The sequence below is a fragment of the Mustelus asterias genome, chromosome 7 (genome assembly GCF_964213995.1).
Source record: "Mustelus asterias chromosome 7, sMusAst1.hap1.1, whole genome shotgun sequence".
Lineage (NCBI taxonomy): Eukaryota > Metazoa > Chordata > Chondrichthyes > Carcharhiniformes > Triakidae > Mustelus > Mustelus asterias.
Window position 1 is genome coordinate 42,241,167 of NC_135807.1, and position 18,702 is coordinate 42,259,868.

The following is an 18,702-nucleotide window of genomic DNA, read 5'->3' on the forward strand; positions in this document are numbered from 1 at the left end:
TCTCTTGAGTATTACAATATAAACAGAATGTTAGCACTGATGAGTGCCATGCAATAGAGCAAGACAAGCGATTAAACAAAGTAGTGAAAGATTTCTGACAGAAGATATCAACTTGAAATGTTAACACTATTTCTCTCTTCACCTGAGGTCACCTGATATGCTGAGTATTTCCAGCATTGTCTGCTTTTACTTCAGATTTCCAGCATCCACAGTATTTTACTTTTAATAAAAAGAATTTTGCTTCCAGATGCTTTTTGGGTAAAGGTAATGTCAATGTCTAGCTCCTCTGTTGAATATGTAAGAATTTGGCAGGGAAGTCGTTGGGGTGGGGGGTTGGGAGGAAAGAGTGAAGAGCGGGAGGACGATCTTGTTCATGTGCACTGGTGGTGACTTTGAATTGGACTCAAGAAACTTTATTCATGAAAGGTATTAATAAGGTTACTGCATAATCAAGGAAATGTGTCTATAAATATGTTAAGTGAGGTTTAATCTGGAAAAACTCCATTTCCCAAAGCAATCTTGACTTTACGACATTCTCCAGAGGCTCTATAGCATTTTACAGAGTGGCTTCAGAACCTGTACTAAACAGACTATCCTACCACCTGTGGAAGAGCTCTACAAAATGTGGCTTTTTTGTTTGAGATTAAACAAGATATTTGGAGCATGACAGCAGATAATGGAGAAAAAAATTATAATTTTTCAGCATCATGAGGAAAACGTATCAAGGCCTCGATCTAGATGTGCAATATTAAATTTGACTTTCCTGCATATGTTTCGCTCAGAAACCTAGTTTTGATACAGCAATACCATTTTAATCCTATCCTAAACGAATGTGAATCAGGCCAATATCATTGTTTGACAGTATAGTGTTTATATATGAGTATTCATCTTTCAACCTTCACATCAACATTGCCGCTTCCAATGTCCTTTTCATAGCGTTAACAAGGAGATTTTGATTTTAAATATTTGGGAAAATCACACAAAATAATGTAGACAGAGGGCAATAAGATTTATTTTTTTCATGCAGCCAGAAAGTAAATCAAATATCTAAAAATGATCATGGTTACAACTGGCCAAGAATGTTATTTTTCAGTCAGCAGTGTGTTCCAGCAGAAGATAGAGTAGAAAACATTAGTTCATCCAACGTTTAGGCACAAGTTTTGTATTAAGGTTTGCAGGTATAGTTTATGGCTAATTGTCACAGGAGGAAGTTGTGAAGTTAACACCTCAAAAACTGTTCATTTGAAGTTTTACTCCAATTATTTAAATACCAAAGTTGACATTTCACTTTTTAATCACTGCTGTCGTCATCGTCATCTTCATCAGATAAATTTCTAGGGGACTGGATGGATCCACGGTAAAACTCAGAGCGATTTGGCAGAGTTGCAGTCAGCTGGCCAGTAGAGAGCAGATCGTAGCAGAAGGAGCACACACGTACTGGCTTGGAGGATTGGCTGGGAAGAAGGAACCGTTTATCTGAACAAGGCCCACACACAACAAATCCACATTTTCGGCAGTGATGTCGACGGCTGACTGGTGTGAATTTGACTTTTTGACAACGCATGCATATATTCGCTTCTGAATCAGGCACCCAAACAGCAGCGTGCTCGTTACTGGGTACTTTCCCACTTTTTGACAACAAATCGGTGACACACTTGTTAATATGATTCATCCATTCAGATTTTTCAGTGGCAGTAGCAGCATAAACAGCAAAGGATTTGGTTGGAGTCTTAATAAGCCAGCCATTACGCAACTCACCATCATCTTCAATGGAATCAATTGTAACGTTCTCCAATGGAATTATATGCTGCTTGTTGTACTTTTTCTTTTGGATTACAATATTACCATAAACAAGGATATCATTGAACAAGAAAAACTGCCTGGCTTTTGGCTTCTTTCGACAGAGCTTTGTAAGAACTCCCTCGCCTATGAGGACTCGACCGGGAATAGTCAGAGGTTGGCCAGCTGCTCCAAAACAACTCTCAACCATGCCAATGCGTCGAGCATTTGCCTCACTGTTTGCTAAGCGGTCCACCATCTTGTTTTCTGTAAAGGAGAAAGACACAAATTACAAGATAGTTTTACATCAAGCTAACATTTGCTTTGGAGGCAAAAAAACATGTTATCAAAGTTATGGTGACTAAAACCATGAAACGTTTGAAATCTATATAACCTGGGCACCTTTTTTTGCAAGGCAGAGGGACAAGGCAAGGCAATTACATCACAAGGGATGAAAATCATTAATGCACTTCTATGAAGAGAGCTATTGGGAGTGTATCTGGGCAGTATATAATGGAAAGATGGCAAATGCTTTGTATTCTAATGGACTGTTAGGAGATGAAATGCTCAACTAGAAAATGACGGAAGCAGAATCCTTAACCACTTTTAAAAGGAAGTAGATAAATAGTTGGGGAAAGATTAATGGGCTGTGGAACGGGACTAAGCAGAAAGTTATTTCAGCAAGGTGGCACATGCATGATGGACCAAATGTTCTCCTTTTGCACTATAGTTTGAGCTACTGGATATTTTCAAATATAGTTTAACAATCATAGTGCCACAATGAGTTACTCTGATTTGCAAATATCCCTTTGCAGAAAATAAACCTTTGATATTCAGCCCTGATCATTAATTAACAGCAATATACAAATTTGACAGTTTGGTTTCCTTAGTTAACTTTACACTTGGATTTGATAACCTTTGATAGAATTAAATCTGGTAAGCATGCTACAAGAGACAAATTAACTGTCAACCTCCTATGCTCTCATTTTACTCAATTATAATGATAGCCTTTTAAAATGTCCACTAAAAAAACAAATTTCCTTTATAACTTACTCAAAATGTTGACCTGTGTTCCAATCACAACAACCTATATGTATCTCGCGCCTTTAATACAATAAACCATCCAAAGGCATGTTCAGAGGAGTATTACAAAGCATAATCAAACATTTATCCATAAAAGTCTACTAGGGAAGAAAACCAAAGGTTGTGTCAAAGTTTTAAGAAATATCTTAAAGGAAGAAAGAGGTAAAGACGGAGAGATTTAGTTTGTTAGGAAACTGGAAAATTCCAATCGTCTCTTAACCAATGGAGTTGCCTACCATCATAAACAAGCCTAAATAAATTTACTATTTGCATGCAGTCAAATTCAGCCCATTATATTGTGTCAACTCTTTGACAAAGCTACCCATTGGCCAAAAACCAGGGAACGTTCGAAGAAGGGAAGAGAAGGGTAAAACAGCCATATCCAAGACAAACTCCAACGGAGGCTCGACCAAACCTACTGTGAACTGGGGCAGTGCAAGAGGGCGTGCGAGATCCACCTTCATGCTAAGAGGACCCCGAGTTCATCAATTGCCATGAGCTCAGTGAATTGAATACAACAGCCCAATCGATTTTACCAGACAGGGTAATATCTCTCAGGCAATTAGCCTACTTTGAGGAAAGTTAACTTAATCTATTGCAAAAGGATTGTTTCTTTAATCCGAGAGTGTTTTTAATAAAACTAAGTTTGAACCAGTCCTTTGTCTGCCTCAAAGTAAAGGCACTTGAACAAGTGTAATAAACTGGTCAAAGTGTCTGTATAGAATATTTCACAGACATCATGACAATTGGCAATGGTTTCATAGTCATCATTAGACTTGCAATTCCAGATTTTGCTTTTATTGAATTCAAATGTCACTACCCACCATGGTGGGATTTGAACCAGGGTCCCCAGAGAATCATTCTGCATCTCTGAACTACTAATCCATAGAGACGGCCTAACCTGAGTATTTCCAGAATTTTTTGTTTTTATTCAACAATTTACTTAAACTTTACTGCTAGATTCCTATTCGTTAGTCACCTATAAAGGCTGGTGTGTCATTCATTACTACTCAGATAGGAATGACTGTAAGGAACTGTTAAATATTAACATTTTAAATATGTAATTAATTTCCTCTCATTGCAGAATTAGATGTTCACAGATGCAGCGTTTTAGTTAATAACATTAACCAATGTTAACAGATTCGGTCATGTCCTTGCAAATAGGTACAGAAGATAACCCTGTTCCCACTTTACAGGTGAACAATTGCTGAAACCAAGCAATACAAACCATGGGTAGAGATAGCCAGAGATAGATTAGCATATAAAGTCAGCAATATTTGCTTAATACACGATGCTTTAAGGCAATGGGGCTCACTTGAGCCCAGTGTGTGAGGTAGCTGCTAGAGCATACCCACATTGAGGGAAGCATAGCAGGCTTGTCTGGCAGCTCAACTGACCAATTTCTGATGTACAGAGTTGCCAGAAGTTAAGTTTCCAGCCTCCAGCTGAAACAAATTCTGCGAGTCACTGCTTCTAGTTCCAGGATCAAACAAATATTTCAGGATAGCTTCAGGGTTGTGTGGATTTAACTTCTGCTGCAATAAATTAAAAAAATTATTTCCTGGATTGTGGGCATCTTTTGCATTGATTGGCCTTTCTTGGTTGTCTGAGAAGGTGATTGCAATCTTTATACTTGAACATCTGCAGGAGCAATTTGACACAACTAAGTGGCTTACCCTATTAAACCTGCTAAGAACGATTCCTGGAAGTGATAAAGATTTTAGCCTATTCTGTACCTGTAAACAGCTCTAAGTTGCAAATTGTGGACTTGCATAGTTGCTGCTATACCATAATAACAGCAGCTATTATGATAGACTACATGTTGAAAGGAGTTTAGAAATTTCTTTATGTATCTCAATTTGATAATCATAGATAATGTTTTCTAGTTAAATTGGAGCATCTTTAGATCTAAATAATTCAAGAAGGGCAAGCAGGGGTGGCACAGTGGTGTCAACGGTGGTTGGCACAGTGGTTAGCACTGCTGCCTCACAGCGCCAGGGACCCGGGTTCAATTTTGGCCTTGGATGATTGTCTGTGTGGAGTTTGCATGTTCTCCCCATATCTGCGTGGGTTTCCTCCCACAGTCCAAAGATGTGGTTAGGTTAATTGGCCTTGGTAAATTTTCCCTTAGATGTGTAGGTTAGGGGGATTAGCAAGGTAAATATGTGGGGTTATAGGTGTAGGCCCTAGGCAAGTTGCTCTATCGGAGAGTCAGCGCAGACTCGATGGGCTGAATAGATTCCTTCTGCACTGTAGGGATATGAAATACCCTAGAATAGGACAGCAAAACAAATCAAATGTAAATTTCAAGCATAAATTTAGAAACAGGCTATTGGAGATAGAAATGAATTTTGATCACCGTTTGAAGCTTCTACAATCATCTATTATTTTACATGTAACATGCCACAGTAAACAACTGGTACTGGTCCGGTTGTACACTACTAGTCTATTAACAAGGCCGAAGAAGCCAAAAATGGAGATAAAATGGAACAGTTGAAAATAGACAGAAGTTTATTATTGTGCGCAGAAATCATCAAGGAAGACAGTGATGACAAAGGAAAGTGGCTAGAAAATAAACCTGGATTATTTTTCTTTTCAGATGCAAACTGCCGAATAGTTGCAGCAGTGATGTCAGATTTCTAGTATTTACAATTTGACTTTTTATTCCATGTTTACCATTGTAAAACTCAAAGCTATGCAGGAACATGGAGCACAAATTTAGAGTGTGATTTCGGTATCAGGATTCCATAAAATCAAAACCATATCCCATTTACCATATTTGTGCATTGATATCCTGTCTCCAGAGAGGAGAGTTATAATATTCTCCATTTACTTCTCTCCCCAGTTTATGTTCATTTTCTGTCTTCAACTGACTCACTATAGGCCAATGCAGGAAAATTGAGAGATTTTGAAAGCATTCAGAATCAATCTGTGCAGTTATCAACACAGTACCATGACACAGTACTGGGTGTAACTAATCAGACATCGACTCAAACTTACAAAAGGTTCACTGTCCAGAGTTCAAAACAACATTGAAAAACAGGTTTGTAATTCCCCAGGTTTGAGCATTGGTATTGGTGATACTCAAGGCGACACTCACTTTTCACATTTTGATGGATTATTAGTAAATTAAGAGCCTTGATTATGCAATATAAATAGATTTTTTAATACCCTAAAGCAGGACCTTACACGTTCCTGGCCAGCAGTGTGGGGTACCGGATGCATTGATGGTCACGGAGAGTTGCAGCAAGGAGGCTGGATAGGAATGTGTTATATATTTGGGGTTGTTGTGTGGTTGCATGATCACTAAGAGTCTAGTCACATGTATCGTTTGTACAGGCTTTGCCTCAGTCTAGATTAAGCCATTGTCAAGTTAACAGCTGATCAATAAACCTGCGGTTTGCATCCAACCCCATCTTTTGTTCTGAGTGTGCAGTACAGAACAGAAAGATCGAGTCAATTTGAGACAGCACCAGGGACCCGGGTTCAATTTCCGGTTTGGGTCACTGTCTATGCAGAGTCTGCATGGGTTTCTTCCGGGTGCTCTGGTTTCCTCCCAGTCTGAAAGATGTGATGGTTAGATGAATTGGCCATGCTAAATTCTCCCTCAATGTACCAGAATGGGCGCCGGAGTGTGGAGACTAGGGAATTTTCACAATAACTTCACATTGCAGTGTTAATGTAAGTCTACTTGTGACACTAATAAATAAACTTTAAAACTTTAATGGGGGGATGGTGAAGTAGTCGTAATATCACTGGACTAGCAACCCAGAGGCCCAGATCAATACTCTGGGGACAGAGGTTCAAATCCCACCACACCAGCTGTTTGAGTCCATTAATGAATTTAAATTCTATGTAATTAACTCCTAACTGCTTTCTTAATGAGTCTAGCAAGCTATTCAGAACAGAAAAGTCATATAGATCAGTTATTTAACGCAGCAATGGCAATTCAGGATCGGAATCAAATGCCAGCTTTGCCAGCGATGCCCAGACCTAATAAAGGATTACAAAAGATTCATGGTTCACATCATGAAGCAGCAGGTATTGATAGCAATAAGTAAATGATAGAAGTGAGATGGATGAGGCAATTTTGCAGATGTGGAAGAGAATGGTTTTGGTAACAGCTGGTATGGAGAAGGGAGCTTCATTTCAGGTTGAGCAGTACACTAACACCACACCTCCTGACTTATACCAAGGTGGAAGCTGCAGCTCAATGGAGTCAAGATACTTTGTTAATGCTGGTAGATCCAAAAGAAAAATTTACCAATATTTTAAACTTCTGCTGGCACTCATTCATTATAACAATAATCCACCTAATAATATCCAGTTAATACAGTAGTGTCTCAAATCTAGCTGCCCAAAAGCCTTTAGAATGTGCCATGCATCAATTTTAAAATGTTTTTAAAATCTTAACTCGACAACTTGGCATTGGCACTGTGTGATGCCTAATTATCCCTTTTGTCCTTGATGCGCCAATCTATTCCTACACTCTAAGCAAAATTTGATCCCACCCAACCCAACTTGACCCAAATTGCCTCATCTGAAATCCAGCAAGATTTGACATTTGCCTGATCCCGAGATTGCAGGTTTTGAGACACTACCAGTACTAAAATTGTGGAGGACAAATGTATAATTTGCCTCAGGAGGCACGACATATATTCTTTCTTACTACAACTTTTTTGATTCTGTCATGGAACATGGTTCTCATTAAGAAACCATGATTCGCTGCCCAATGCCAATTCTTTTGAAGTGGTGGTGGAGAGCCACCTCCTTGAATCACTGCTGTCCATGTGGTGCAGATACACCCACAGTGCTGCTGGGAAGGGAATGCTAGGATCCTGATCCCGCGATTGTGAAGGAACAACGATGTAGTTCCAAATCAGTATGGCGAGGTAGTGGCGTTCCCATGCATCTGCGCCCTGTCCTTCTAGATGGTAGAGGTCACAGGTTTGGACGGTGTTGCCAAAGGAACCTCGGCGGGTTGCTGCAGCGCATCTTGTATATAGTAAACATTGCTGCCACTGTGCAGGTGGTTGAGTGAGTCAATGTTAAAGGTGGTGGATGGGGTGCCATTCAAGTGGGCTGCTTTATCCTGGATACTGCCGAACTTCTGGAGGGCTGTTGGAGCTGCACTCATACAGGCAAGCGAACAGTATCCCATTATACTCCTGACTTGTGCCATATAGATAGTGAACAGGCTTAGAGGAGTTAAGGGGTTCTCTCTTCCACCTTCTTCCTTTGGGAAAAAGATTCAAAAGTCTGAGGTCACATACCAACCAACAGTTTCTTCCCTGCTGCTGTCAGACTTTTGAATGGACTTACCTTGCAGTAAGTTGATCTTTCTCTACACCCTAGCTATGTCTGTAACACCACATTCTGCACTCTCTCGTTTCCTTCTCTATGAATGGTATGCTTTGTCTATATAGCGCGCAAGAAACAATGCTTTTCATTATGTTAATACATGTGACAATAATAAATCAAATCAAAATCAAAGGTAAGTTACTTGCTGTAAATTCTCAGCCTCCCATCTGGCTCGCTAATATCCTCTAGGAAAGGAAACCTGCCGTCCTTACCTGACATGGCATACATGTGACTCTAGACTCACAGCAATGTGCTTGATTCTTAAGTGGCCTAGCCACTCAGCTCTAGGATAACTGGGGATGGGCAATAAATACTGGCCCAAGCCACCACCTTTATAGAGACCAATATGAAGTAGGGTAATTGCCTACTATAAAGATGGTGGCAACCGGCCTGCTGCACATTGCCCCTATAAAGATGGCAGCATCCTGTTGCACATTGTTACCAAAAAGATCATGATTGTGCAAAGTGCATTATGGAGCATGCTCAATCTTGGACCAGAAAGCAGAAAAGGACCTTCATTAAGTCTATCACTAGGGAATATGGCAAGCTTGACTTAAATCTACATACATATGTGGAATATTTTTACAAAATAGGTTAAAATACAGATTCTCATTTATGTTATATGTTCATATTTAATGCATAAACTTCAATAATTTTATACTGAAAATTATGCTGTTTTATTGCTTTTTTGTTGACATCTGGGACTTAACTTTCAAATGTTAAAACGGTGTCCGATTGTAAATTATTTTGGGAATCACTGCTCTAACCTGTTTGCTGAGTGTGTCAGCTTGTTGCACTGTGCAGTCACACATGTGCACACCTTAAAGAGAACCTTGTTTGCTGCAAAACCATTTATCCCCTGCATGGCTCATTCCCAAATAAAGTGCACCCAGGCTGCTTAGATAGAATATGATGTGGAGATGCCGGTCTTGGACTGGGGTAGCCACAGTAAGAAGTCTCAACACCAGGTTAAAGTCCAACAGGTTTATTTGGTGCAACCATTCCGCTATTTTCAAGAACTATATTCAGGTTAACAGGGTTAAATTATGAGGATAGGTTGCACAGACGACGGTTAGGTTTATATAAATGTGAAGGTGAGAAAGTCTGTACAGAACCGGAAGAAATAGCAGAGGTGCTTAATGAATATTTTACCTCGGTATTAACGGTGGAAAAAGACCTGGGTGGTTGTACTACAGGATTGAGGCGGACTGAAAAGATTGAGTATGTGGACATTAAAAAAGAGGATGTGTTGGAAATTTTGAATAGCGTCAAGATAGATATGTCGCCGGGTCCGGATGGGATGTACCCCAGGTTACTGTGGGAGGCGAGGGAAGAGATTGCAGAGCCTCTGGCGATGATCTTTGCGTCGTCGATGGAGACGGGAGAGGTGTCGGAGGATTGCGGATGTGGTTCCTATATTCAAGAAAGGGAATAGGGATAGCCCAGGAAATTACCGACCGGTGACTCTAACCTCAGTGGTTGGTAAGTTGATGGAGAAGATCCTGAGGGACAGGATTTATGAACATTTAGAGAAGTTTAGTATGCTCAAAAGTAGTCAGCACGGCTTTGTCAAAGGCAAATCGTGCCTTACGAGCCTGGTGGAGTTCTTTGAAAATGTGACTAAACACATTGACGAAGGAAAAGTGGTAGATGTGGCTTACATGGACTTCAACAAGGCGTTCGATAAGGTTCCCCCATGCAAGACTTCTCGAGAAAGTGAGGGGGCATGGGATCCAAGGGGCTGTTGCCTTGTGGATCCAGAACTGGCTTGTCTGCAGAAGGCAGAGAGTGCTTGTAGATGGGTCTTTTTCTGAAATGGAGGTCAGTCACAGTGGAGTGCCCCAGGGATCTGTTCTGGGACCCTTGCTGTTTGTCATTTTCATAAATGACCTGGATGAGGAAGTAGAGGGATGGGTTGGTAAGTTTGCCGATGACACGAAGGTTGGTGGTGTTGTGGATAGGTTGGAGGGATGTCAGAAGCTGCAGCGTGACATAGATAGGATGCAAGACTGGGCGGAGAAGTGGCAGATGGACTTCAACCCGGATAAATGTGTAGTGGTCCATTTTGGCAGGTCAAATGGAATGAAGGAGTATAATATCAAGGGTAAGACTCTTCGCAGTGTAGAGGATCAGAAGGACCTTGGGGTCCGGGTCCATAGGACTCGTAAATCGGCCTCGCAGGGAGAGAAGGTGGTTAAGGCGGCGTATGGTGTGCTGGTCTTCATCAATCGAGGGACTGAGTTTAGGAGTTGGGAGATAATAATGCAGCTTTAGAAGACCCTCGTCAGACCCCACTTGGAGTACTGTGGTCAGTTCTAGTCGCCTCATTACAGGAGAGATGTGGAAATGATTGAAAGGGTGCAGAGAAGATTTACAAGGATGTTGCCTGGATTGGTTGGCATGCCTTATGAGGATAGGTTGAGGGAGCTCGGTTTTTTCTCCTTGGAGAGATGAAAGATGAGAGGTGACCTGATAGAGGTGTACAAGATGTTGAGAGGTATCGATCGGGTGGATTCTCGGAGGCTTTTTCCCAGGGCTGAAATGGCTGCTACGAGAGGACACAGGTTTAAGGTGCTGGGGAGTAGGTACAGAGGAGATGTCAGGGGTAAGTTTTTCACTCAGAGGGTGGTGGGTGAGTGGAATCGGCTGCCGTCAGTGGTGGTGGAGGCAAACTCGATAGGGTCTTTTAAGAGACTTCTGGATGAGTACATGGGACTTAATAGGATTGAGGGTTATAGGTAAGCCTATATATAAGCCTAGGTAGGTAGGGACATGACCGGCGCAACTTGTGGGCCGATGGGCCTGTTTGTGCTGTATTTATTTCTATGTTCTATAACCCTCAAACACGCAAATTCTGGCCGACTGCATATCCCCAATTTTTAATCTAATTTTTAACAAAATTGGCATCCATGTCTTCCACTGCTGGGCCCCGTAGCTCTGAAATTCCCTCATGATTCCTCTCTCCTTCCTTTTTCTCTTTCTTCCTTCAAAATGTTCCACACCTATCTTTTCAACCAAGATTTGTTATCTGATCTAACCTAATCAACTGTATCAAATGTTTGAGAAGGCTGTGAAGCACCTTGGACAATTTTAATCACATTTCCTTGAGTATAGAAGATTAAGGAATGATCTAGTTGAGGTGCTTATGATTGATGGATAGAAATATAAACTCTTTCCTTTTGTGGGGGGAATACAGATCAAAGGGCATAAATATTTAAGCTAGGTCATTCAAGGGTAATGACAGAAAGCACTTCTTCAAACAAAGGGTTGTGGAAACTTGGAATTCTGTTGAGGCTAGTGGTCAATTGAAAATTCAAAATCTGGAACTGACATTTTTAGGCAATGCTATGGAGGGTTACAGAACAAAGGTGGGCAGTTGGAATTATGATCAATTCAACCATAATCTAATTGGATATGGGAGCAAGCTCAATGGACAGAATTGCCTGTGCTGGTTAAGGACATAAACCAAAAGCATCAATATTGGTACTTTGCCAGTGGTTTGAGATGCCTGCTGTAACTTGTCCAGATTTCTGAAGCACTGATAATTGCAGCACTCCCCTTGTTACAGCCTGCCAACTTGAAAATACCTCATTGATCCCTACTCTGCTTCCTGTACATGAATGTACCTCCATCCACGCTAATAAATTATCCCCAACTCCATGAGCCCTTACCTTGCATATTAATCTTCTGTGGCATTTTACCAAAATTCTTTTGGAAAATCAAACACACTACATACACCTCTTTATTTGCCCTACTAGTCATATTCTCAAAGAAAGTAATCAATTTGCCAAGTACTCTCCACCTTTCATAAAACCATCTGACTCTATTTAACCATATTATGATCTAAGTGCATGTCCCTATATTCTAAAAGAAAATGGCTGCACTAAACACGGATAAAAATTCTTTCAGTACTTTTGTTGTTTTTTTGGTACTTACTGATTTATGATTAATAACTGCTCATAGCAACAATCACATGCAGTGCAGCACCAATCAGTTTTATCTCAATCAGTGGATTCTGATTGTTCAGTTCAGTCTTACCAATAGGATTTTTTAATTCATGCTTTCATGTGCAAAACATGAAGCACAAAAATTTAAAGCTTACACATAGACAATATTGTTTTTAATTAAGGTAATGTGACCTCAATGTTCCTACTAAAAAACAAACAGTATCCAATGATTTTATACTTTGTGTAAACTTGCTTTGACATGTAATCTACATATTACTTTACATATTTTTCTGGATGATGTAAAACCCTCAAAACACAAGAATTTAAAATGGAGACTTTTTCAGGGTAGACCAAATATTTGCAAAAAAGTTATAATCTTTTCCGATATTAGTGAAGGTTCAATCTTCAGTAACAAAAACAAAGAATCCTTCCTGTAGCAAGGAGCTAGTCTGTGCAGTCTTTGGATGACCTTTGGATGAGCTGAAGAGGCATCTGACAATAGAAATGCTGATGATGATGCACGTTAAACATTTAAACAAGATAAGACTCAGCAAAATCAACTGGTTTGCAATCTTCACACCAAATACACTTTATCCACTTGCTTCACTGATTATACCAAATATCTGCTGAAAAGGCTACAGTAAATTTAAAAATCTGTTTCCAAATCAGTTGCATTCAAAACAACGTTCAGATCAAAGATTGTCAATGTGAAACATTAACTTCTGCTTCTCTCCACAAATGCTGCCTGACCGGTTGAATATTTTGAGCATTTTTGCTTTTTTTTACAGCATCCTCAGCATTTTGCTTTTGTATATACAGAAACCAAGTAGTATTGAATTACATACAAATATACAAATTAGGAGTAGACCAGTCAGCCCCTCATTCAATATGATCATGGCCTCAACTCCACATTCTGCCTTTCCCCGATAATCTTCAACTCGCTTGTTAGTCAAGAATCCCTCAGCCTTAAAAATATTCAATAAATACCTCCACTGTTTTCTGGGGAAAGAGTTTTCCAAAGATTCATGACCCTCAAAAACATTTCTCCTCATCTCAGTCTTAAATGGGAGATCCCTTATTTTAAACTTTGTATCTTAGCTCAAGTCTCTCCCACAACGAGAAACATCTTCTCACAATCACCCCATCACGTATGTTTCAGTAAGATCACCTCTCATTCTTCTAAACTCCTATGGATTCAGGTCCAACTTGTCCAATCTTTCCTTGTAAAATAACCCAGCACATCCCAGACATCAGTCGAATGAAGCTTCTCGAAACAGCCTCTAAAACATTTATTTCCTTTCTTAAATGAGACCAAAACTGTACACAACACTCCAGATGTGGCCTAATCAATGCCCTGTACAACCGCAGCAAATCATCCCTACTTTAAAATCCATTATCCTTGCAATAAACAGCAACACTCCATTTGCTCTCCTAATCAGTATATTTGCATACTCACTTGTGAGATTCATGTATCAGAACACCCAGGTCCTTCTGCACCTTACAGTTCTGCAATCTCTATTTAAATAATATGCTGCTTTTCTATTCTTCCTGATAGAAGTGGACAAGTTAACATTTTCGCATATTAGACTCCATCTGCCAAAATTTAATTTGCAACTTACTTTCTTGGCGATCTTTGAGTCATTAGTAAATTTAGCAACCATTCATTCAGTCCCTTCATTCTAGTCATTGATATAAATTGTCAAGAAATTACAGCTCTAAAGGTTGCTTCCCCAGGTCAAAATAAATGCAATCTCAAGTTAACCCCAGGATCTCAGTGGTACAAATTTTATGTTAGCGCATCAGAGTGGCACAGAAATATCAGCTGAAAAGCTGAAAAATGGATTAATTCTTGCTGTAGTAGAACACCAAATTAGTTAGATTCATCCTGGGCATGTTTAGATTTTAAAGCTCTTTGCAATTCTTTGAAACTGTGAGCTGATTGTGAGGAAACAGGACAGGGACTTTAGCGAACAGGGTATGCAACCTGTTTTCCGTGACCAAATCAGACTGGATTGTCAAAATAACAGCACAAGGGCAGAGAAGGAAGTATAGACTGGAGCTGGGAGATTCAGTGTCAAATTATATATAGAGAGAGAGGTAGAAAATGAAAAGAGACAAAGTAAAATTTTAAATTTGACATTTTTGAAATCTACAATGAAAAAGCTTAAGGAATGAGACTCCACACTTGCAATGATTAATTTTTTTAAACACAAAGCTGATTTATTTGCACTTTATCCAGAACACTTGTGACTGGGCTGGAGTTGACATCAGCAGAAACAGACCCCAATGAAAATGGTTCAATCCTGAACAGCAAGATTCAACCACCGTAGTTACTGGTGAAGTCGCTGGTGTTTCTGCAAGGTGGATAACTAAGTGAATACCTTGCCAAACTTGGTGCAGGTGAATGGCTTCCCGAGTGTGAATGCATTCATATACAATGACATCAGCTGATTGCCTGAACCCCATCCCACAGTGAGAGCACCTGAACAGTTTCTTGCCAGTGTTAACACATTGATGGGACTTCAGTTCCTGGGAACAAACTAACTCAATGTATGCCCCTGAATGAGAATCATGCTCCTAGTCCAACAAGCCAATGCCAGAGGCTGACTGGAAATAATTAGGACTCATCACATAATTAAACAGTTACTTGGACTGGATCAGATGATACTTTATCTGGATCAAATCTTCCACATAAATACAGCAACTATCTGCTCCAATGGTGAAAAAGACAGCAGGATGTCATTTTGACTAAAGCAAACAGCAAAACCATGAGCCTCAACATTATTTTGACAGGAAAATTTGGTTTATGATGTTCTGAAAGCTGGCGAATTTGCATTAGTTACTCACATATTAAATATCTTCACAACTGAGGAAAATGCAGTCAAGTAATAGAAGTTTTTTTAAATTATGAATTAAGATCGACCTTATGTCCCTATGAACCCTGAAAAGGGCCCAAAACAAAGTAATTATAGATTTTGTCCTTTCACACCCAGAGCTTTGGCCTGGTAGGATGAGAAAAAAACAAAATACAATGAAAGCATATTGGAACAAGTATAATACTTTTCTATAGAGTGCTGGTATTAATATATTTTAGAAGCATGTTCACAACACTAATCGTAAGATAGGAAAGGTAAAGATTCATACAAAAGATCAGAGCAGGATAAAATTTTAAAAACTTGAATTTTACAAGACAGACAACTTGAAATAAACACATTGTGCACTTGTCAGAGGGAGCTGAGAATCTGGTAGGGCCTGATTTTTCTCAAAATTGAAGATTCATCCAGGCAGAGCATACTGCTTTACTGTGTAAGCATGCAAGGGATGAGAAGAATATCTAACTTTGAAGGCATTTATTCACAGCTCTCCCACAGAACACAAAATTGATTTATTAGTTTCTACGAAAGAGCAGTTTGCTACAGTTAAACATTTTCTATGTATCTACGCATGTATGATTTGTGAAAGAGATTGGGTCAGTTTAGGCTGGCACACTTCGTGCAGTCCTGGGTATCCCAATATGGAACATAAATCCATGAAAAAGGTACCGGCAAGATAAAGATCCATAAGAATGGTACTAGTGATTCGAAGTTATAGTGATAAAGACTTCAAAACGTTTGGGCTTTTTCATTGAAACAGAAAAGCTGAGAGATCTAATCAAGTGTTTCAAAATCATGAGAATGTGTGACATTAACCGTGAAAGAACGTTTCACTGGTTTATTACTAACAAAAAAAAGTATACATTTTGGTTTATTACTAGCAAAGGGGAAGTTTCAGAAAAATTTGCTCCTCCTTTCCCCCAATCCTCTGAGCACACGTGCATACAAGCCATATCAGAACAAAAATACTGTGACATTTTAAAAGAAGTGTGATCGCAGTATTTGGAAACTGAATACAAAAGGATATAGGGAAAGGCTGGGTAAAAGCAGAAAATAATGGAAAAATACTTCAATCATCTGCAAAGAATAATGCAGGTTAACATTCCAAATGTACATAAATCAATCAAGGTTTTTGCTGGGCTTCCCGATTTCACTGCCACAGTTAATTTTCCCACTTTATGAATTTCTGAACCCAATGACTGTAAATTCAAAATAGTGCTGATTAATAGAAGGAATGGGCACTCAGCTTAACACCCAACCCCAGGAAAATTCTCTAACAAATACCCCATTGCTTTATTCCTGTCAAATAACCTCATCAATCCCCAAGACGTTTTCCAAATCCTAACAACTTTATGTTTGACTTCATATACTTTGATGCAGAACTTTACCAAATATATTTTAGAAGTCTAAGCTTTCTGTAGTCCACTTATACCCTTCATCAAAACTGAAAAGAATGAGGAAATTGAATTAGATAGAGCCAGTTAAGGTGTTACCACCAGCACCATCAGCATAATTCCTTCCATGCTGAAGTTTGTGATTCTTTACCTACACACAAGAAAGGTGGCATAAAAATGTTACAGAAATACACTTGATCCCTCTTTCTAGCTTCAGGCTAAGTGCAAACAGGGGAAGGACTAAACTTTTCTAACAATGATATGGAGCACACTATCTTTTGCCTTGACTCTCCAAACATATAAAGCATCTTTGAAATGCAGTATTTCATTTCACATACCAGTTCCATGCCATCTCCAAATCTACAATCTGTAACCGAACACAATGTCAAGAGCACATGACAATGGCATCTTCTAGCTTTCACCATGTACCGATATTAGTCTTTACCGCAAACACACCACGGGAGATATTAATCAGTCTACCCAAAAGCAACAATACAAATCTGCAGTCTTAATCTAATAATTTGAATTAAACTTCATAAATCAAAGAAAAATAAGAAATAAGTTGTGTAACGTTACTTAGCTTAAAAATAGGTGTAAGAAATTTCTAGTCACAAAATCTCTACATCCACTACAAATACAAAAGAACGTACTTTTGTGAATGTTTCAAGCCATGATTTGAGCTGCCTTCAATAACTAACTGTAATTGCCACTGCAGTATCATAAACCAACATTGAGGCAACTAGCTTGACAATTTCAACAAGCACCAAAGTGCCTGCTTTGACATATTACTTGGCCTCTGAACTGTTCAATATAAATCTTGAATACAAGTAGACAACAAAACTAGGTCTTAATGTTTCCCCAGGGTGCATACTCAGATTGTATGACAAAATTGGTCAGTTCAGCTCATAGGACATGAATGTGCTTGTCCATGAGAGCTGATGAGAACTCAAATAGTACTGTTATTATGTTACCTGCAAAAATATTCTCTGGAGTTTAGAAAAATGAGAGGTGATCTCACTGGAACATGTAAAATTCTGAGATGGCTTGACAGAATAGATGCTGAGATTCCGTTTTCCTAGCTGGAGTGTGTAGAACTAGGTATCATATTCTCAGGATAAGAGGGGGATCCATTTAACACATAGGTCTTCATTCAAAGGGTTGATTTTTTGGTGATATGGAGAAAAAATTGAGTTGGTGTAGTAGGCCAACCACGAATGTATTGAATGGCATAGCAGGCTCAAGGGGCTCCTGCTCCTAGGGCTTATGTTCAAAGTGATTGCATGCCAACAAAGACAGTGTTTAAAGCACTTTAAACTGGTGGTCAAATCAAGTGGCATTATATTGAAGAACAGACTGTGGAAAGGAGAGGAAGAAATTGAGGTGCTGAACTACCACACAGAAGTGGGGCGCAATACCTCAAAGACTGGATTTGATTTATTGCCCACATATATTGAGATACGATGGAATAATGGTGTTGAATGTTGAGCTGCAGTCAATAAATAGGAGTCTGACATAAATGTCAGATAATTTTACTTATTAGAAAAATAAACAAAATATTGATTGCAACTGTATATTCAACTGAAAAGGAAAATTTCTTAACTGCACTGAAGGCAAAATAGGACTTTTCACTGAAATAAAACGTGCTCAGGGTTTGAGTATAAATAAGAGGCAGCCTGCCATCTGTCTTGTTTCTTCTGAAGTAACATACGTAAATGATAAGCTTTAGCCCAAGGTTTTTAAAGAGGCGTTGAGGCTTTCAAATTAAAACAGTGATGAAACTGCACACAAATGACTTTATAGGTAAGATTAACCAATTCAGAAATTTTGAACCATTACTTAATGTTTTTCGCTTAAAATCAATTTGAACATTACAAATTTTGATTAGAGGACAAATGGCAAACAAAATGATCTGGATGTTCTCAGAGTAAAGCATAAATTTGCATATCACCTAATCAACTGAAAGAAATTTGCTTAAAGTGGAATATACCTGCATTTCGTCCAGTTGGCAGAGAAACTTGTAGCACAAATTAACAATGATTAGCCAAATAGTTAACCAAAATGTATGTCAGTGCATTATATACTCAGAAGAATATGTACACCATACCTGCGTTTACCTCTCACGTTTTCTACGCTGCATTGCCTCTTACATTTAAATAAAGTACAAAAATAAAGCAAATCACGTATAATCTATGAATAACCAATAATGAATAATCATTATCCCCGGAGTCCGGGGATAATGATGCAGCTATACAAGACCCTCGTCAG

General features: G+C 39.1%; 1 protein-coding gene across 4 annotated transcripts in view; it reads right to left on the reverse strand.

The window, feature by feature from the left end:
- Positions 1–990: 990 nt before the first annotated feature.
- The window catches only part of plekhf2 (pleckstrin homology domain containing, family F (with FYVE domain) member 2), a 44,525-nt gene continuing 26,813 nt past the window's right edge, over positions 991–18,702 (reverse strand). For 3 of the 4 annotated variants that reach the window (XM_078215961.1, XM_078215964.1, XM_078215963.1), the window contains exon 2: positions 991–2,046. In XM_078215961.1, the coding sequence (XP_078072087.1) occupies positions 1,292–2,038 (747 nt within the window). In that variant the 5' untranslated portion in view covers positions 2,039–2,046 and the 3' untranslated portion in view covers positions 991–1,291. Of the gene's footprint in view, positions 2,047–4,259; positions 4,395–18,702 lie in introns of those variants that run through there. The other variant, XM_078215962.1, reaches the window with a different exon arrangement.